Source organism: Brachionichthys hirsutus, chromosome 15, assembly GCF_040956055.1.
Source record: "Brachionichthys hirsutus isolate HB-005 chromosome 15, CSIRO-AGI_Bhir_v1, whole genome shotgun sequence".
NCBI classification, from domain to species: Eukaryota; Metazoa; Chordata; class Actinopteri; order Lophiiformes; family Brachionichthyidae; genus Brachionichthys; species Brachionichthys hirsutus.
The window spans coordinates 6,623,482-6,644,106 of NC_090911.1; the positions used below are offsets into that span (position 1 = coordinate 6,623,482).

The following is a 20,625-nucleotide window of genomic DNA, read 5'->3' on the forward strand; positions in this document are numbered from 1 at the left end:
CCACAAGATTGATCGATTTTCTGTTCGAAGCAAAAGAGCTGTCACTCCTCTTTAGATGCGCCCGTGAAGTTCCAGAAGAAGCCTGTCAGCGATGCGTGTGCTGTTCAAGCAAGCGAAGATGTTGTTTGGACCACTGAGCTGACGGCGGAGAGCGGTAGTGTGAGATGGTTTCGAGGTGGCGTGCAGCTTAAAGAGGGCAGCAAGTATGAAATGAAACAAGAAGGCCGGTCTCGTACTCTCATAATAAAGTCGACCGAATCTAAAGACAGCGGAACATACTCGTGTCAAACTGCTGATGACAAACTAGAGTTTCAAGTTCAAGTTAAAGGCAAGTCGTGGGATTCTTCAAATTCCTGATAAAACTGCAGTTGATATCTGCAAACAATTTTTTTATACCCATCAACCATGTGTTTTATTTTCTTTTTTATTTCAGATTCAGATTTGAAGTTTGTCGTCCCTTTGAAACCTGTTACTGCGGAGTTGGGAGGAACGCTTAGCCTGGTATGTGAACTAAATCAAGCCAAGGGGGATGTTATGTGGCAGCTCGACGGCCGTGAGATTACACCCGGGGGTAGGCACTGTATTAGGGCCGATGGTCCTCAGAGGATTCTCACTGTGACTGGCATGACCAGGGAAGATGAAGGACAGTACAGCTGTGAATGTAGAAACCAAAAGACATCTGCTAAAGTCTCCTCAAAAGGCAAGTAATCATTCAAGTAAACAAAGAAATGTCACATTTTGTTTCTTTCTGTCCTCATTTAATGTCACAAATTCACTTTAGCTCCCAGACTGGTGAGACTGACCACCAAACTGAACAATGTGGCTGCAACGGAGGGAAAGGAAGCTGTTTTCAGGTGCGCCGTCACCCCCTCAGACGCCAGTGTTGGATGGTTCCATAACGGCACAGCCATCACTACTGGACCCAAGTATCAGATTCAGCACGGTGGAAGCAGCCACTCGCTCGCCATCGCCGCTGTCAACCAAAAGGATGCTGGAGAGATTAGCGTTGATGCGGAAGGCAAAACCTGTAAAGCTACACTGCAAGTGCAACGTAAGAGGCGTGCCATTTCCACCCAAATAGTCGCTAAATGTAATGCCGTGTTGTTTCCTCGATCTCATTAGCATTTCTTCCAATTAGGTGAGCCTGTGATATTTAAGAAAAAGCTAGACAACCTCACAGTGGAGGAGCAGAGTGAGGTGAAGCTGGAGGTGGAGCTCAGCAAGCCGTCGGATGAAGTTAGGTGGATGAAGAACAGCGTAGTCCTGCAGTCTGCAGGAAACGCTGAGATCCGGGTGGATGGAGCTAAGCAGGCGCTGGTCTTCAAGAGCGTGACTCAGGCTGACCGGGGTATCTACTGCTGTGAAACTCTGGATGACAGAACCCAGGCCAAACTCGCTGTGGATAGTAAGACACTTTGTTTTTGCAATACATAGAACATACAATATTTAAGGCTATAACTTAACCTTGGGTGTATAACATTTTCTCTTCACCTCTTTAGTGAAGAAGATCAAGGTAATAACAGGCCTAATGGAGACCAAGGCACACGAGACGGAGACGGTAGCATTTGAGGTAGAGCTCAGCCAGGCAGATGTTGAAGGCTCCTGGACCAGGGATGGGTCCAAGTTAAGGTCAGGGATGAACTGCTGTATCACGGCCCTGGGAAGGAAACACGCCTTAACGTTGTCCAATGTCAAAATGGAGGATGCCGGAACCGTTGCCTTCCAAGCAGATGGAGTACATGTTTCTGCCAGACTGATTGTGACGGGTGAGCGCTTCCTCTGTTGGTTTATGTCAAACGTCTATCATTGTGAGGCGCCCATTTTTGTCATCATTTTTTGTTGACGTCTCGTTTGTGCAGAGCCTCCTGCTATGATCTCCAAGCCCATGATGGATGTCGGTGTATGTGAGAAGGAAAAAGCCACTTTTGAATGTGAAGTGTCCAGAACAAATGCAGAGGTTAAATGGTTCAAGGTGAGGAATTATTATTGCTCTTATTTTATGTTCTGTCTATGCAGTGAAATAATAAAATTTGTGAAATTTGTGTTTTACATTTGGAAAACTGTGTTTATCCACAGGATGCTGTGGAACTGAAATCAGGGAAAAGCTGCGGCATCCATTCCTCGGGCCGAAAGCGCTCCTTGGTAATTAATAAATGCTCCCCTGAAGATGCAGGCGCTTACATCTGCCGCACTACTGATGATAACACCGCCGCCAAACTTGCTGTTCATGGTAATTATAAATGCTATAAAGGGTGCAGTCCAACAGTTTCTGGTGTATAGAAATACCTTAACACATATTTTCCATGCAGCTAGAGCTATTAAGTTTGTTAAGAAGCTTGAGGATGTGGAGGTGATGGACAAGGAGAGTGCTACATTTGTATGTGAAATCTCACATGATGAAGTGGACTGCCAGTGGTTCAAAGGAAGCGTCAAACTCAAAGCGAGTGACAACATCAGGATGAGACAAGATGGTAAGAAAATAGTACTGTCAAAGCGATTCATGCACCTGAGAACAGATGCAATGTTGTAGGATCTACCCAATAATTCATTATCCTGCTTCGACCTGTCGTCGTCTAATTCCAGGCAGGACGTATGTGCTGCTGTTCAGGTCTGTCACCCCAGGAGATATTGGTGAAATCAAATTCACAGCTGAAAAGGCCTCTTCAACTGCCAAGCTGAAAGTGAAAGGTAAAGTACGTGGGCAACGTCAGCCGTTCATTACATAACATTAAAGCACGCTGCATTGAATAGCTCCAGTGGTTGCAAATTGATTATTTTCTGTAGAGAATAGCTGTTAGATGTTTGCACAAATTTCAGAGCAACTGTGATATAGAAAATCCAGTTGCAATTTACATTTACTTTGGGGACTGATGGCAAAGGAAATTATATTAACCGCTTTCTGATTATTCATAGCTTTATCTCTTAATTGAATGTAAGTCTGTATGATGGTTTATAGAGGAGGTTTAATTTGTCCATTCATTACGGACAATTTAGGGAAGTTTTTTGATTGGAAATCTATATAGTATATGAATATGAAGTCTTGAAGCAGTCAAAGTTATGCAGGCTTAAATGTGCATGTTTACAAAAGTCACATATTTTATACATTTAGTAAATGTGTCACTCTTTACAAACAAATAATAGTGAACAACAGTGTTTGGCATGTGTCATCACAAAATGTTTGTTCTCTGCTTTGCAAAAAAAAAAAAAGTTGGGCTTGCCGAAACGTCAGAAGAATTAATGTTCCATGTCAAACAGCTTAATCTGCTTTGGCTCTAACATAATTCATTTCGGAAAGTTTCTCTTGCTTTAGTGCTTAGAAATAGGCAAGGGGGCTTGGCACTAATAGCCTTTTGACTTCCTCTGAGATGCGTGTGATAGTTTTCATTGATTTAATGTTATTGCTGCTGTAGAGCTGCCTGTCAAGTTTGTGAAGAGACTGAGGGATAAGATAGCGATGTATAAGCATCGCGGCCATCTTGAATGCCAAGTGTCACGTGCCAGTGCAAAGGTCAAGTGGTTCAAGGACAAGATGGAGATCCAACCCGGCAAGAAATACGAGATCAAGAGTGAAGATATCTACCGAAAACTCACCATCAACGATGTGGATGAGGGTGACGAAGACACGTACACCTGTGATGCCATCGATGACAAGACAGCCTGTAATCTTCTGGTGGAAGGTAAACGCAATGGAAGCTCACAACGACTGGTTGCATGTGGCTTCAGGTGCATCAGTTACATGGCGATTGTGAATATGTAAATGTAAATGCATGTACTTCAAGACATTTGCACAAACCTAGCCATCAGACTTCTTGTCTGTCTCTGTGAGTAATGACTAATTATTGCAATAATTGGTCATATTATTTTAATGGAATTAGTTTAAATAGTCATTTTGATAAATATAGAACATGTCTGCCAACAGAGTATTTATGTGAATAATTGTTGTGTTTTCTTCAAGGCTATCAGTTTATTAATAAAAAGCAGGCTCAAATTAGTACATTGTGATAGTAAAGTTTGGTGCACCACTTTGCAGAAATGTAAGGTACAGTATTTGAATTTGCAATTTCATTTTGGTCTTAAGGCTTTTAAATCATTGTTTCAAATTAACTTTATGAAACAGTATGTTACAATTGATTGAGTAAAATCCATCTTTTCCTGACTCTTTCAGAGCAGTCCATCATTATTGTACGGGAGCTCAGTTCAGTGGAAGTCACAGAGCCCTTTGCAGCGGTTTTTGAAGTTGAAATCAGCATGGAGCTGGTGAAGCCTCCTACATGGACTCTAAATGGAGCGGCTGTACAGGAAAGCGCTGATGTTGAAATGGAGAAAGAGGGCACGTTGCACCGTCTCACATTCAAAAAGACCAAGGCATCAATGACGGGGCCCGTTCAGTTCACAGCCGGGAAGAGCAAATCTTCAGCCCAGCTCACAATCAAAGGTAAATGTCAAGTCACACTTGCCCAAGCATTTGGCCACAGTATTTTGTGTACTTTGGTACTGTTGTCAGTAACCGCATACCGTTTCCTCACATTTAGAGCGTCCGCTTGAGATTGCAGATCCCATCAAAAACGTGAAGGCGAAGGAGAGAAGCTCAGCCATGCTCACCTGCAAATTCTCTGCCTCACCCAAAGAGGTAAAGTGGCTCAAAGGTCAGGTACTCCTGGCCCCCTCTGAGAAGTATAACATGAAGAAAGATGCGACGAGGGCTCAACTAACTATTCATAGTTTGACTGAGGAAGACAGTGGAGAGTACTGCTGTCAGTCCGGACCTGCTAAAACCACAGGCACACTTTTCGTTGAAGGTAATGTATAGGACTTTTAAATAGAACACCAAACTCATTAATTGTAAAAAAAATAATAATAATAATAATTTGATTCAAATTCCAATAAAGTGGTCAATAGGCATCTTGATTCTGCTTTTTGACCAGAGCGTGAAATCAAGATCACCAAACACTTGGCTGACATGGAGGTTGATGAAGATAGCGATGCCGTTTTTACCACTGAGATTAACTATGCAGATGAAGAGGCACAGTGGCTTCTGAACGACAAGGTGCTCTTCACTAATGAGGTTAACAGCATCACTCATGAAGGCAAGGTTCACAAGCTCACACTGAAGAACTTGGCACCTCAGGATGGAGGGACCATCGCCTTTCAAGTCCGCAAGGTGAAAGAGTCTGTGAAACTCGGGGTTAAAGGTAAGAGATCATCCTGTGCTCGATGTGCCAAGAACACAAGAAAATTAATTTCTGCAGGACTATAGCCCAGATCAGGAAGTCGCAGCTTACTGGTGGTGTTATCGCTTCCCCTTCAGAGAAGCGTGCCGTATTCCTCAAGTCTCTGGATGACATCATTGGAGAGGAAAAAGGCATGATCACTCTGACATGCGAGGCATCTAAGCCCAGGGTTTCTCCCACGTGGAGAAAAGAAGGCAAAGTATTGAAGGCAGGCCCAAAGTACGAGCTCCTTCACACAGGCACATCTTTGGGACTGATCATCAAGGATGTTATCAAAGAAGATGCTGGCGAGTACAGCTGCGATCTTGGAACTGAGATTTCCAAAGGAAAGGTCACTGTAAGAGGTGGGTGCTACTTTATATGCATACTTTTACTGTCAGACCTCATGCACATGTTGTCGTTGTGCATCATTGCTGACTGACGTGCTCTATCCTACAGAGATTGGCATAGGAATCACTAAATGGCTGAAGTCCGCTGAGGTGAATGAGGGGGAAGCGTGTAGCTTTGAGTGCATATTATCACGCGAGAGCACAGACGAGTGTTCCTGGACTCTTAATGGCCGGACGATTACAAATGGAGGCCGCTTCAAAGTGGCCATTAAAGGACGCAAGCATATACTGAACATTAAGGATGTCGCTCCTGCCGATGCCGGAGAGGTGGTCTTCACCATAAAAGACCTCAGCTCAAAAACAACATTAGCAGTCGAAGGTAAGCTGAAATTAAACGTTTAAGAAGACCTGACAAGTAGCAAACGTATAAAGTTATGAGAATATATCTGTACATGCAGGCAAAGCTTCATCTGTGTTGACTGGACTGCAGAATGTCAGCGCTTTCCAAGGGGAAGATGCCATATTTACCTGTGAGGTGACACAGGCTAGTTCCACTGTTAACTGGACCAAGGAAGGAAAAGCCATCAGAAAGAGCCTAAAGTATGACATCAGTCAAGAGAATAAGATCAGGACGTTGACCATCCGTAATGCCACTGCTCAAGACTCTGGGGAGTACAGCTGTGAAGTTGTTGAAGGTGCAACCACTAAAGCCAAGCTTGAAATCAAAGGTGAGACTGAAGATTACTGCTCTTACACATGAAACTTACTATTATTATTATTTTCTGGAACTATAGGTAACGTTAATCTAACAATGCAAAACGTTGTCTAAATTACGACAAGCGTCTTTCCTCTTCACAGAACCAATCCATAAATTCACTAAAGCCCTGGAGGACTGTCAGGCAGAAGAGGAATGCTCCGTGACCCTGCGATGCGAGACCTCGCAAACGCCGTCCACCGTAATCTGGCTGAAAGGTCACACAGAACTCAGGGCTGGAGGGCGATATGAAATGTCCCAGAAGGAAAGGCTCTTGGCTCTAACCGTCAAACACCTGGAGGAGAAAGACACTGACATCTACACCTGCGATGTGGGCACAGCCAAGAGCATGGCAAAGGTGACAGTCAATGGTAAGAATGCATGCATGTACTGTACCTGCATTTCCACAATGTTGGGTAAGTATTTGTGTGGCACAGCCGCTTCGCTTTCGTAATTCTCTTTGAGTAATTTAAGGTACCGGGTAAAACATTTTTTTATTTTAGAGCAGAAGTTGTTTTTCGCCCTCAGATTTTATTCTTTTTCCAAAAACCATGTTTTTTTTTTTAACTCTAGTTCCCTGATTGCACGTGTCACCCTCTGCTCAACCTGCATGCTCGCATTCCACATAGATTTTTCTGCACTCCAGCTTCAGCCTAGCTCCTCACATTGTTTGCTGCTGAGATTTCTCTTCTGCTTTCGGATTCTTTCGTGCGAAAATCCTGTCATAATTCTCCAGCCGGTAGAATGTCACATATATAGCATTCAGAAAAGATCATTGCCACACGATCTCTGTGGGTGAGTTTAGTCCTGCTGATCTGCCTGAAGGTCATTTGCATAGTCAGTCGCATATATTTTTTCCACTATTCTTTCACTCTGAATATTCTCCATCGTCGCCCAACAAAATACCACAGCCTGTTCTATATCATCAAGACATTGTTAATGTTTTTTTCCTTTTCTTTTTTTTAGCTATGCCTGCCATTTTTAATGAAAATCTCAAGAACCAGGAGAAAAACAAAGGGGAGACTGTGACACTCTGCTGCAAGTTATCAAAACCTTCAGCTGATGTTCAGTGGAAGAAAGGCTCGGAAACCCTCAAAGCTGGAGCGAAGTATGTAATGAAACAGAGGGAGACCTCTTGTGAACTTCAGATTAAGAATCTGAAGCCTGAAGATAGTGGAGAGTATTCTTGTGTGTGTGGGGACCGGAAGACATCTGCAACTCTAAAAGTCAACGGTATGGACACGTTTCAGCAACATCTTCAGTGCTTAAGTTGCTTTTCCCTAAGGAGAGCTGCGTCTGCTGCTGTAATGATGACTTTTTTAATGATGAGTTATTTCACCTGATTTTGACAAGTCATGAAACCGTGCTTGTGCAGCATTGTTACCGACCTTCGTGGAGCAGCTGAAGAGCATGGAGGCTGAGGAGGGAGCCAGTGTCACTCTGCGCTGCGAGCTGTCTGAAGCTGACGTGCCAGTGGAGTGGCAGAAGGGGAAACGGATCCTGAGGTCTGGAGAGAAGTACCAGATGAAACAGGAGGCCTCTGTGAATGAGCTCCTGATCAGTCAAGCATCACCAGAAGACAGCGGAGACTTCAGCTGTGTGTGTGGAGACCAGAAGACCACAGCTAGCCTCAAAATTAAGGGTAGGAGGAATTGTAATTTAAAAGTCTTGCTGCGCATTGCAATTTGTAAGTAAGGAAAAAAATAATGTATTTGTTGAAAAATATATTCTTGCTATAGGAGAATGTTGTTTTATTTTTTATGTTTTAAATTTTTTTGACTGTAACCTTTCTTTATTGTTTTGCTGCTGTTTTGTCTCTGATGGTTTTAATGTATTTCCAGTAGCATTAACCACTGCTGGGCATGTGTGTTTGTCCATAAGCTGTAGTTGTCCATTCTATCAGACAAGCCAGTTTTCATTCTTGATCGCCAATTAATGCATACTCAGCTCAACCAGTGACCTTCAAACACAAGCTGGAGAACCAGGAGGCCGAGGAGGGAGCCGGTGTTACTCTGCGGTGTGAGCTCTCTAAACCTGGAGTCCCCGTTGAATGGAAGAAAGGATCCCAGGTCCTCAGGTCTGGAGAGAAGTACCAGATGAAACAGGAGGCCTCTGTGAATGAGCTCCTAATCAGTGAAGCATCACCAGAAGACAGCGGAGACTTCAGCTGTGTGTGTGGAGACCAGAAGACCACAGCAAGCCTCAGAATTAAGGGTAGGAGGATTTATCATTATAATGTCTATCATGTTTTACAAGAAAAAATCGTTCTAATCACAGAGTAACTTTAAAGTTAATGTTCATTTGACATGAAGAATACTTATACAATATTTAAGTGCATGCATGGTAGAGTTTTTATGGATTTATGGCACAGATTACATAACTACAAATCTCAATGACACTGTACAACAATAGATCATATCTCAGCTTGAATAGTTCAGCATATTTACGATACAATCCTTATCCGGGAAATTGAAGTTTTTGTTTTTTGTTTTTAACACTACAGAAAGAAAGTCTAAGGTATGTAGTACTGTGACGAGGAAGCTCCAAGAAGAGAGCTTTTCCTCTGTGTGAAGGGGTTTCTCTATGCTGGTGTTAGCGTCCTTGTGTGGCAGGTTTTTTATTTAAAAGTCCATTTGCTCCTGTTTATAGATCATTTGGGAATGGACTTGTGTTTTTTTTTACATTCAGGTCGAATTGATTAAGTGCTCCAGCATAAACTGAAATACTTGTGTTGTCTGAAGTCATTACCAAATCGGAGCCGACAAAGCTGGAGTTTTTAATAGTTTGTAATTAGTCTGCTTCTTGTTTCTCACGTGAATTCCAGATTTGCAGTTTTCTGGATTGTTGATGTCTTCATATTGGAACGGACGTTCCCTGTTTGACAGACTGGCCCGTTTTAACTGGCTCCCGTGGATCACTTGGTGCAGATCGGTGTTGCACTATATGCATGTCTGCGTATAAAAAAAGCTGTAGAATTAGCTTGCTTTCTGTTTTTTCCAATCGTGATTTCCGGTTGTGCTTTAGTCATCAATTTTCTGTCTGTCTGTGATAATTCCTTTGTCCAAAGTGCAATGCGGAAAACCTGCACTGCACACTCTGGCTTCATCAAACATTTGGAGTTTGATATCGTGACTTTAATACCAACATTATTTTTTGCGGTTTCTATGAAGATGTTGTTTGCAGGATGGTATTTTTCAAAAAGGATATATCCAGAAGAATATGAAGCCGTCTAAGCTCACTAAAGGAATCACTGCTGATTTTGATATTTGTTTGTGGGATCAGGGAGATTTATTATCTCCAGAGGACTCTGGACTCTTTTTTTTTTTTTTTCTTCTTTTTATTTGTGCAGTAAATGTTAGACCGACCTGTATTTGAAAAAAACTAACATATTTTTGTACAACAGCACCCATTTGAAAAAACAATCTCAACACTCCATCTGTACAATTCAATCCCCCAGTTCTCCCAGTGACAGTTATTCGAGACCTCGAGAGCCAGGAGGCTGAGGAGGGAGGTAGTGCCACTCTGATGTGTGAACTTTCTAAACCTGGACTCCCTGTGGACTGGAAGAAGGAGACTCAAGTCTTGACTTGTAGGGAGAAGTACCAGTTGAAACAAAGAGGATTCTGTTATGAGCTACAAATCTTTCATTTGAGGCCCGAGGACACAGGAAGCTACTCGTGCTGCTCGGACGACACCGTAACCTCGGCCTCTCTTAAAGTAAATGGTATGATGGCGACAGTGGCTGCCAACACTTTTAATCCGTACTTCCGTACATTGTGCTGGAAAAACATCTGGTTATTTCTTTCCCTTCATCAGCTGCCCCGGTTATTTTCACGAAAGAGCTTGAAAACCACGTGGCTGACGAGGGCGACAGTGTTGCGCTGCGCTGTGAGCTTTCTAAACCCGGTATTCCTTTGGAGTGGAGGAAAGGAGAACTCAGTCTTTGTCCTTGTGCCAAGTATGAAATTGGACAAACTGGATTCTTGGCCACATTAGTAATCCATAATGTTGATGCAGAGGATTCTGGGAGTTACACATGTGACAATGGTGGCAGTCAAAGCACTGCACAACTAGCTGTGAAGGGTACGCTCGATAAAGCCTCTTGTTTGTTGTAGAGATATTTGAGCTGTCGATTATTTTACGGATTTTCTGAAAATGGTAAATGCAAATAATATCTAACGTGAGAAGATTGTACGTCCTGCAGTAAATTCAAAATACTACATAAAGTAAATAAAGTGCAGAATGTCTCCTTTCACAGTAATAGTTTACTACTACAATACTATTGCAGTTCCTGTATGTGAAGGAACAATAAATATGACAAGCTTTTCCTTGGTAATTCTTTTTCTTCTTTCATTTGATTTCTTTTTCCTCTCCTGCAGCCCAGACTGTCCTTTTCAAAACCCAGCTGCAGAACCTTAAAGTAGAGGCAGGCAAGAGCGCAAGCTTTCGCTGTGAGACCACGAAGCCGGGAGCCAGCGTGGTCTGGAGGTGTGGGGAAAGGGTGCTGGCATCCAGCAGCAAGTATCACCTGAAACGGGAAGGAGCCGTAGCCGAACTTGCCATCTATAAGCTGCAGGCAGCAGACTCGGGAGAGTATTCCTGTGACACGGGCAGCCAGAGGACTTCAGCTGTCCTCACTGTGCAGGGTAGGAGCTGCTTATGGCATCTTCTTCTTGCACCGTTGTATCATGCTGCATGTCTTAACGTCCCTCCAACGACTTGAGCATGACATGCACCAACCTTTCACCTGGAGGTCCCGTCTCCTTTCTTAAATGTCGGACTGTTATTTCTCATCCCACACGTGTTCTTGCTTTGTAGTTTGATGCTTTCAAACCACTTGAAGATTCTCACACTCCCTTTGTGCCTGTCTCTGTTCTCAATTCAGTAGCATTAACACCACCTCTACTTTTTTTCTTACTTACAATAACACCTGAAGCAGAAATCTAGATTTTAATCACATTTTGATTGCATTACGCACACAACTATAGCAATATCTTTGTGGAGCACTTTCAGACAAGTCGTAACTTCTCTATTGAAATATTTGTCTGACAGAGGTGGAGGTTGATATACTGAAATTCTTGGAGAGCTGCGTCGTGTACGAGGGTGAAGATGTCCACTTTGAATGTCTGGTTTCTCACGAGGAGGCACCTGGTGCCCAGTGGAAACTCCAGGATGTCCCCTTGCAGAATAATGAGATGAATGTAATCGGGACTGAGGGCAGGGTACACAGTCTCGCACTCAGGGGCGTCACTAAAGCTGACTCAGGAACAGTCACTTTCGCAGTGGGTAACCACACGTCCACGGCTTCTCTGACAGTCAGAGGTAAGGGATAGTCATGCCAGATGCAGAATACTTTACAGTTTGCCTCCATAGTAACAGTATTCCTTGGAGGACATCCTCTTTCTGTCTTTTCAAAATGCTATTTTCAAAGCATTATGCTCACAGCTTTCATAGCTGGATGCTCGTCAGTTGAGTCCATTCACTCTTTCTTTAGTTGGACTTGAACCAACAGCGTTTCCTGTTTACGTTCTGAGTTCACATTTAAATCACATATATTGGTCAGAGGTTGATCGATGTGTTTCGCTGTAATTCTTGTTTTCTTCGCTGTGGACTTTCTTAACTGTTGTGTGTTTTTTTTCTTCTTCTGCAAACCCTGTTCAGTTACTTTATGCAGAACATCAGTATTCATTCAGCAATTGACCACATTATATTATACAATAATTGTAATTCTATATTTTTGTGGCGTCTCTTTGGGCCGGGGATTTAAGTTGCTGATGTCAGGAAAATGTCCCAAAGTTGAGTTCTGTAAAGAAATTAAGAACAGACTATAAATACTATCTTTTTGACATGTTTTTAAATGTCTTTTCAAGGGGTTAATGGTATTTTACATCAATATGTCCATGAAGAATATTTTCTCTTGAACATATTACTCAATTTGATTGCACCCAGAGTTTGCTGGCCCTCATGCTCTATTTTAAGCTGCAGCATGATTTATCATATACCCCAAACTATTTTTAAATCATTCCTCCTAATTGATAATGGTCTGTCTGGCAGCCATCCCTGTACTGTTCAAGAGGGAGCTTGAAAGTCAGGAGGCCATTGAGGGCGATAAGGCCACCGTTTCCTGCGAGACGTCCAGCCCGGACTGCAAGGTGACCTGGCTGAAGGGCTCAACGATACTCACCCCTGGGGAGAAGTACAATATGGAGCAGAGCGCTACCACCCACACCCTGGTCATAAGCAAGCTGAATGTGAAGGATAGCGGCGAATATTCTTGTGATACAGGCGACAAGAAAAGCACCGCCTCCCTGACTGTGAAAGGTAACGGCTTCTTCCTCTCCCCTCTTGTCTTCGTTCTGCCTGGAGCATCATCCATTCTTTTAAAAAGGACGATAGCTCATATCTTCTGCTCAGCTTCCACTTCTCCTGGATTGCACAGCTCTTGAGACATAATTGGGCATGTACTTATACTTATCTATATTTTCTTCTTACAATTACAGCGATTGATTTTGATTTGTAATTTTTTTTTATTAATTTATGGATTTGTGTGTTTCCCTCAAAATCCAATCAAAGTAAATATTGCCTTGAATTAATTATTAAAATAGTTTCCTTGTCATGGTTCCACCCTCATTAATGCCCTCTGGTAAATGTGACAAGATGTCCTGCCTAACCTTCCATATCCCATCACCCTCAGAACACGTGCGCATCCTCAAAGAACTCGCTGATCTCACTGTGACCACTGGGCAGGACGCTGTCTTTGAGGTTGAGTTGTCACACCTAAGCGTGACAAATGGGGAATGGTGGCTTGGAGACAACCTCCTCCAGAATAACGATCTGAATCAAATGAGCAGCCAGGGCAGAGTGCACCGACTGGTCCTGAAGATGGTGACCACGGACGACTCGGGGGACGTGGCCTTTGTCGTTGGAGACGAGAAGAGTGTGGCCTGTCTTCTGGTGGAGGAGAAACCTAAAGGTAAAGGAGTTGACTTGGTTGCTGTAGATGTTACTCCTTACATCCAACCCCATCAATCAACAAATCATTTAGTCTTAGGCAAATATAACTGCTGATATCTTCATCGTCTTCAACGCCCTAACCTCAGGCACATTTTCCATTTGTTTATGTATGCTATTAAAAGAAATACTATCAAAATGCTACACAAATATAGCTGCTGACCGAGATTACTTTTGACATGAAAATAAATGAATTTATTTATTTACTATGTTGTAAAATCTGCTCTAAACTATATTAATCACTGCCTACATGCATGCAGGGACTGTGCTTAGCTTCTCTTCTTATAGCATTGCAGTTATTTATGCCAGCACTGTAAAAGGAGGATTTCCTGTATTCACAGTTCTAATACTAGAGAGGCCACATAACACTGTGGCATTAGAGGGTGAAACTGTCACTTTGGCCTGCACCATCTCCGACCCGAAGGCCACCATGACGTGGAGAAGAAACAACGTGGCCATTAAAGCGGGTCTCAAGTATGACCTGAAGAACAACGGCGCATTCCATCAGCTTCGTATCCACAACCTGGCTACCGATGATTCAGGAACATACACCTGTGACACTGGAGATTCACAATATGATGTCACGTTGGCTGTGGAAGGTAATGAATGACGTCATCTTTAAAAATAAACTCTTATTCTTGATGATCAGATTGAAGAATGTGGACCACAATAGAATTGAAATGAAGAGCACGGATATTCTTGGCCTTTTGTCATGTACACACTCGATGTGGCTTCACTGCATCAAAAAAACCGAAATCCCTCAGAGATGTTTGACTTCTCATCTCTACCGTCTGATGCCAAAACTTTCCATCTCTACCGTCTGATGCCAAAACTTTCCCATTTGATAATTCTCACCAGGTGCCCCAGCTTTCTTCTGCAAAGAGCTCACGAACCAGGATGCGGTAGAGGGTGATGATATGACCCTTCGCTGTGAGCTGTCTAAGCCAGGTGTTCGTGTTGAGTGGAGGAAAGGAGGCATGGTCCTTCAGCCTGGTAAGAAGTATGAGATGAGGCAAGAAGGGTGCGTTCAGGAGCTCTATATGTGGAACCTGCAGCCTGAGGACAGTGGCTACTATACCTGTGACATAGGAGACCAGCTCACCACAGCTTCTTTAGCAGTGCAAGGTAGCCGATCCCAACACTACTGCATATGCCCTGAAGTTCGTTAAAGCTGATTCGTCTAATTGTGGTTCTGTTTTAATGCTGATCACCAATGAGTTTGCGGCTCAGTGTATGTATGTTTCGCTCAACAGTGAAAGAAGTCTTCATTGTGTGCGGCCTGAAAGCCACTGATGTCTTTGTTGGGGAGTGGGCAACCTTCTCTTGCCAGCTGTCTAGTAGGGCGCCTGACGGTGTGCAGTGGTGGCTGGATGGCACCTTATTGGAAAACAGCAACTTTAGCGAGATAGGACTGAAGCAGGGCCATGTCCACACCCTCGCCTTAAAGAACCTGGCCACAGATGACTCTGGCACTGTCGTGTTCAAAGCTGGCAATGTTACATCAACAGCCAAACTCTTGGTCAAAGGTATAAACTTTTAAAATAAATCAGTGGAGACTGAGAAACTTCTTGTAGACCCTGCAGAATTGTCATTTTTTAAATAAATGTCATTTTTGCATACACTACGTACGTACATCCCCATTTCCAGGGAAGTCGGGGCATTGTGTAAAACAATTTGACATGCACCTTTACTACAGTGGCAGTTAATGGTCCTTAATGTGTTAAACCTCACCGTATCAACAGCTCAACATGTTTGTAATTGGTGTGAAAGTGAATTCGTGAGCAAAGACGGGCGCTTGTTTCACCATTCTGTGAAACACATTTATATCAAGGGGATCTACATCCGACAATTCTGGCTGGGATGTCATTAATCCTGTTGGTTTGTTTGAGTTGTTAAAAAGCTTTCCGTAAAATTATTTGGGGAGGGCAGCCGGTGATTGGAGATTGAGGCTTCTGTAAAGGATGGTGTGAATCCAGGATATTCTTATTGCACTTGGGAGATGTCATGACCAGTTCTTCTTTGCCTCTGATTATATTTATATGACGACGATGTTCTTCTTGCTGAAGCTCTTTCTTTGAGAACGTATCTATCATTCCCAAACAATCCGAGTGGGTCATTGCGTACATCCTTCAAGTACTCCCTAGTTCCCCGTGGGCTCAGGAACAGTTTGTAAATCTGCTACTGGTAAACACATTTTTGGCAAAAAAAATATTGTATTTGTTTTACACAGCATCCCAACTTTGTTTGGAGTCACGGTTGTATTTTTAAACTAAGTGCTATTCTCACTGCATTGTGCAATTATCTGATGGCATTCTTGATCATACATTCGATTTGGTCCACTTCTCTTTAAGGATTATGAATAACGACACAATAAATAATGATGTAATCTGCAGGGTTCAATGAATGTATTAATAGTGGATGTGTTTACTTCATCTCGCATGGGAAGTATTGTTTCTCATTCCATCACTAATAATCTTGGTAGATAATTCCATGCTTTATGCTTTGATACCATTAAAACCTACAACTGGGTGCGGCACCACAGTAAAGCGTACTTTATAGTAGGGCAGAGAAGCACAGCCATTATTAGCAATTCATTTGAATAGAAAAAGTGATTCACCCTCATTTTTGTGCTCCTCTTTTGAAACCTGTCCTTTGTCCTGCTAATCAGTCAATGGTGATTATTATTCTGACTTCTGAAAACACATTTACTTTCCACTATTAGTTTTTCCATCTTTGGGAATAAAATAGTTCCGTTTTTAAAGCTGCCTCTGCTGTTTCGGTGTTTTCTTGTACACAACTTACTGTTAAAGTAAAGTTTGGTGTGATGCTAGGATGTCTTATTTAAAATACAAATACACATAGTATGAATACTGTTAATAATTTTTCTTCAGTAGTTGTAGTCATCAGTGCTGAGAGAAGCCTGTGGACTTAAGCCTATCTTTTTTTTCTGTGAAGTTTAGAGATTCTCCTTGTACCTGTGGTTTGAGTCTACACATAATTATATTTTAACAATGCTGATGGCATTTGGTGTTTGCTGTATGTCTCTATAGTATTTCATTCAGTGGTAAGAGTCAAAAGCATGAACCTGATTATTATATGGTTAGAGGCGCAGCCCTACTTGTGCTTGGTTCTTGGTAATATAAATGAGGTATAATGGTCATTCTTTGATTGCCTGTACACTTTGTGATATTAACTAATTTCAGTGTTTGGGATAAATAAAGTAAATATCTCAAAGTATTGCTCTGTGGCTGCGATCACAAACTAGCAACATCAAATGTGTTCGCAAAGTGCTGCTCCACCCATCCATGCAGGCCGACTGAATAACCTCCACTCTTCCAACTCATCGAACCCCTAACTTCCAGCACTAACCGTTACCACCTCTCATCTCGTGAGCTGCCAAAACCTCATACTCCTTGACTATGACCCTTACCCTGAACCTTGACATTGGGCTTTTTGACCCCCTACTCATTTTGAGTCATTGGATGATACATTGGCCACAGTTGTGTTTGACATTAATTTGAAAGTATAATGATTATAGGATGTATAGAAACATCATAAAATCACACACAGACCATGACTTGAAAATTGCACAAGGGGGTTATAAAGCCCATGAGTCATTCGGCAATCGGCATGTCCTTTTCTTATCCATGTATCTCATGGCCAAGCCCTGACCCTATGACCGCCTGACCCCAACCTCAGATCCCACAGTTGAAGTGGTGAGCGAGATGGAGGACCTTCGGGTATTCGAAAACCAACCGGCTGAGTTCATCTGCCAGTACTCGAGGCCGGTTAAGGCTCAGTGGAAGAAAGACGGGCAGCATTTGCAGCCCGATGGCCGAAGGGTGATTGTGGAGCAGGACTGGAATGTGGCTCGCTTATACATTAGCCGTGTGTCCACTGTGGATAAGGGCGTGTACACCTGTGAGGCAGAGGGGACCAGTGTGGTCGCTTCACTTCATGTGGAAGGTGAGCTTCCCTCCACGTGGAAAAAGCACCATCCCTTCGGGAGTCTCCTCCGATCCCTCTTATCACAGCAAAAAGGGTCAAATAATGTTGCTAATCCTCTCAAACCTTGGGTCCTTCAGCTGAAGCATTGAAGTCTAATCTTTTCTCTAATTATATTTTGCTTTTTCACTCATTTGTTTGCTACAGCCAAATCCATTGAAATCGTCCAGGGGTTGGAGGATCTGGAGACTTTCGATGGGGGCGAAGCGCTGTTTGAGTGTGCCCTGTCTCGTCCTGAGAGCAAAGATTACTGCTGGCTTCTCGATGGGAAACCAGTGAAGGCATCTCCCAATGCTGAGATTGTGTCATTTGAGAGCGGTCGTCGTCATCTGCTCCTCCTCAAAGAGTTGCGTGTTCAAGAAAGTTGCACGGTGACCTTCAAAGCTGGCTCGGCATCCACATCTGCCAAACTCTCTGTCAAAGGTGGGTCATCTGAACGAACACGTCACATGGACGTTCTATCAATAGCGATGATTTGCCTGAATTGTATTTTGTAACCAGCTCATTCTGGGTTCCTCTCACAAGGTTGGCAGCTGGAGGTTGTGAAGAGTCTGGAGGACCAGGTGGCTGCAGTCGGCGATAGGGTTGAGTTTTGTGTGGCGCTCACAGATCCCGTCCCTTCTTCAGAAGTAGCCTGGTATGCTAATGGAGTTGAGCTAAAGCCCGGTGATCTCTGGTCTATGAGGACCGAGGGCCGCTCCTATCACCTTGTCCTGAGAAAGGCGCCTCTTTTGCCGCAGCAGGAAATTACCTTTGCTGCGAGGGATGCCCTCTCTTTGGCCAAGCTCACCATCCTCAGTAAGTCTTTTTGTAGCAGATTTTTAGGTCTTTCTATCTTCACTATGAAGAATTTGGTTTTTATATTTCAAATTTGGGGTATTTTTGTGACATAAAAACCACGGGACACACGCTGACATTGTGCTTAGACTTACCGGTAGTTAATAGACTCCAACTTGTGTATTTCAGTTATGTGTCCCACCTGTAAGAGGATGTTAATGAGAACAGAGCATGACTGATGATCTTTGTGATCTGTGCAGTTCATGGTTATTGCTCATTAAAGACATCTAACTGCTGCTTAATTCAATCCCATAAGCTGTACCTGATCCTCCTGAGGACCCCGAGGTCCTCGGTAAGACCAAGCAGTCTGTCACCCTCTCTTGGTTCACTCCTCTGCACGATGGGGGGAGTCCCATCCTGGCCTACAGGGTGGAGATGCGGCTGGTCGACAGCGCCCTCTGGCTCCCTTGTCATTCTGAACCTGTAAGCAACACGGAGTTTGTGATTGGAAATCTTAGCCCAGGGAATGGCTACAGGTTTAGAGTGGCAGCCATCAACAGAGCTGGGACTGGAGAGCCTGTTGAGCTGCCCCAGACAGTGCAGCTTGGTGAGTGGACGTTGCACATATTTTTGTTCATATTCCAGGGTGGCTTATTATTATCATCATAAAACATTTACTTTTCTATCATTTATAGATGGCTTTAAAATGTGCAGAGTAGTGCACAGATATTTAGATGTTTCCAAAGATATTAAATTTGTGTTTTCACATTATTACACAGAGGCAGCCACAGATTCACAACTGTCTCCAGGTAAGCCATTTTTATGTATAGACATGCTCAGGCTAAGGCATAATAAGTAATGCTTTACTTTATATCAGTTAATTAGGTTTTGAGCTGTGTGCAATAATTACAGTGACTTAAAAAAACACAGTAACATTTAAAACGCCAATATGATTATAGGAATAGAGGGAAAACAAGCAGAGGCTGAGCAATTTGGTCAGCCCTGTCTACCTCCGGAAGCTGCCGAAGAAGGCGATCTCCATGACCTCTGGGAGGACATAGCCAAGAAGCGGCGTATGAGTAGAGAACCAACTCTGGATTCCATCACAGAACAGCCGGAGGAAGACGGTAAAGGTAGTCAAAATAAATCAGAACAGATGGAGCTGAAGAAGTCGGTGAAAGGGACAGTAACATCAGTGGAGAAGGAGCAGACCACTGTGCAGAAGAAGGTGGAGAGTCTGGATGAGGGCGAGTCCATTTCTGGAGGCTCAACACTTGTGTCCTACCTCAAGAAGAGTAGCAAGTCTGCTGAGGTTATCACCAGCGAGGCAGACGCCATGTCCACAGAGCGCTTCTTTAAGCATTTCCAGATGGCAGAGCAAAGAACAGTGCTGACGTCTCGGGGGGTAACGACCACGGTTAAGCAAATGGATGAAAAGCAGGTGTCCTCAGAGAAGTCTGAAATCATGGAGATTAGTAAAGAAGATGAGCCTGAGCTCAGAGAGGCTGCCATCAAGATTCAAGCTGCCTTCAAGGGCTACAAAGCTCGAAAAGACATGCGCCCTGTCTTTAAGGAAGCCTTCAAGGACCAAACCAAAGAGCCTAATGGCACCATACATCTGGAATGTGTGACAGAAGGGAAGCCTGAGAAGGTGCGCTGGCTGAAGGATGGAGAGCTGCTGCTGGATGGTAAACACCACCATATTGATATCTATAATGATGGTACTTGCTCACTGGTCATCACTGCCGTCACCACAAAAGATACCGGAGTTTACACCTGCGAGGTGACCAACAGGTTCGGAGTCTCTTCTCACAGTGGCAAGGTCACGGTAGGAACGGCGAGAGAATCGTCCGGGCGAAGGCCTCTGACGGTGGGCTACAGCGCCGACAGCGAGGCCGAGAGCTCCTCAGGTAGTGAGATGGACGAGTCGCTGCGGCAGGCGAGCAGACGTCTCCGCCGACTGTTGCGCACGAGTCTCCCACCAGATGTTGAGGAAGAACCATTTTTGAGCGCAGATGAAGGAGACCTGCGTCACCCAGATCCCCACTCTTACCGGGAGGATGATTCTTACATCTATATTCGCTTTGACTCGCGGACAGAGGCTGAAGTCGCCTCAAAGAGGTTTCAGGAAATGTTTACAATACATGGGGTTCCCGTGGAGACCACCATCCTGGAGGCGGGGCCTCTCAAAGTGGAGCTACGGATTAGAAAGTTGGGCTACTCGCAAGATGGCGCACAGACGCCCACACAGGATGGACAGCCTCCTGCACTGATGGCCGGAGCCTCGGGTAAGAAACGTTCATGAACAGCTGCTATGGTCATAATATGATTCTTCACAATTTCTAATTCATCAGCTGATCAATTTTAAAATATCACACTCATTTTGTTCAAAAATGCCGGCAATATAAAAGTTAATACCTCTGCTAAGACAGGGGTTACGTAATCGCCATTGATTTGGCTGTCTGTCTGTCTGTTGGCAAGATAACTCAATCAGAATTTTTCAGGAAATGTCGAGAAT

At 43.6% G+C, this 20,625-nt stretch overlaps 1 protein-coding gene across 1 annotated transcript in view; it reads left to right on the forward strand.

Annotated features, from left to right (window-relative positions):
• Positions 1 to 20,625, forward strand: part of obscnb (obscurin, cytoskeletal calmodulin and titin-interacting RhoGEF b) — a 42,661-nt gene that overhangs the window by 11,773 nt on the left and 10,263 nt on the right. The window contains exons 18-52 of the mRNA XM_068748874.1: positions 56 to 328; positions 434 to 700; positions 782 to 1,051; positions 1,139 to 1,405; positions 1,500 to 1,766; positions 1,860 to 1,972; positions 2,077 to 2,230; positions 2,310 to 2,471; positions 2,584 to 2,688; positions 3,411 to 3,677; positions 4,166 to 4,435; positions 4,533 to 4,799; positions 4,926 to 5,192; positions 5,309 to 5,575; positions 5,670 to 5,939; positions 6,019 to 6,288; positions 6,419 to 6,685; positions 7,281 to 7,547; positions 7,690 to 7,956; positions 8,262 to 8,551; positions 9,498 to 9,501; positions 9,772 to 10,038; positions 10,131 to 10,397; positions 10,694 to 10,960; positions 11,367 to 11,636; positions 12,369 to 12,635; positions 13,009 to 13,287; positions 13,667 to 13,924; positions 14,184 to 14,450; positions 14,579 to 14,851; positions 17,025 to 17,291; positions 17,478 to 17,753; positions 17,856 to 18,128; positions 18,424 to 18,714; positions 19,073 to 20,395. Of these exons, the coding sequence (XP_068604975.1) occupies positions 56 to 328; positions 434 to 700; positions 782 to 1,051; positions 1,139 to 1,405; positions 1,500 to 1,766; positions 1,860 to 1,972; positions 2,077 to 2,230; positions 2,310 to 2,471; positions 2,584 to 2,688; positions 3,411 to 3,677; positions 4,166 to 4,435; positions 4,533 to 4,799; positions 4,926 to 5,192; positions 5,309 to 5,575; positions 5,670 to 5,939; positions 6,019 to 6,288; positions 6,419 to 6,685; positions 7,281 to 7,547; positions 7,690 to 7,956; positions 8,262 to 8,551; positions 9,498 to 9,501; positions 9,772 to 10,038; positions 10,131 to 10,397; positions 10,694 to 10,960; positions 11,367 to 11,636; positions 12,369 to 12,635; positions 13,009 to 13,287; positions 13,667 to 13,924; positions 14,184 to 14,450; positions 14,579 to 14,851; positions 17,025 to 17,291; positions 17,478 to 17,753; positions 17,856 to 18,128; positions 18,424 to 18,714; positions 19,073 to 20,395 (9,696 nt within the window). The remainder of the gene's footprint in view (positions 1 to 55; positions 329 to 433; positions 701 to 781; positions 1,052 to 1,138; positions 1,406 to 1,499; positions 1,767 to 1,859; positions 1,973 to 2,076; positions 2,231 to 2,309; positions 2,472 to 2,583; positions 2,689 to 3,410; positions 3,678 to 4,165; positions 4,436 to 4,532; positions 4,800 to 4,925; positions 5,193 to 5,308; positions 5,576 to 5,669; positions 5,940 to 6,018; positions 6,289 to 6,418; positions 6,686 to 7,280; positions 7,548 to 7,689; positions 7,957 to 8,261; positions 8,552 to 9,497; positions 9,502 to 9,771; positions 10,039 to 10,130; positions 10,398 to 10,693; positions 10,961 to 11,366; positions 11,637 to 12,368; positions 12,636 to 13,008; positions 13,288 to 13,666; positions 13,925 to 14,183; positions 14,451 to 14,578; positions 14,852 to 17,024; positions 17,292 to 17,477; positions 17,754 to 17,855; positions 18,129 to 18,423; positions 18,715 to 19,072; positions 20,396 to 20,625) is intronic.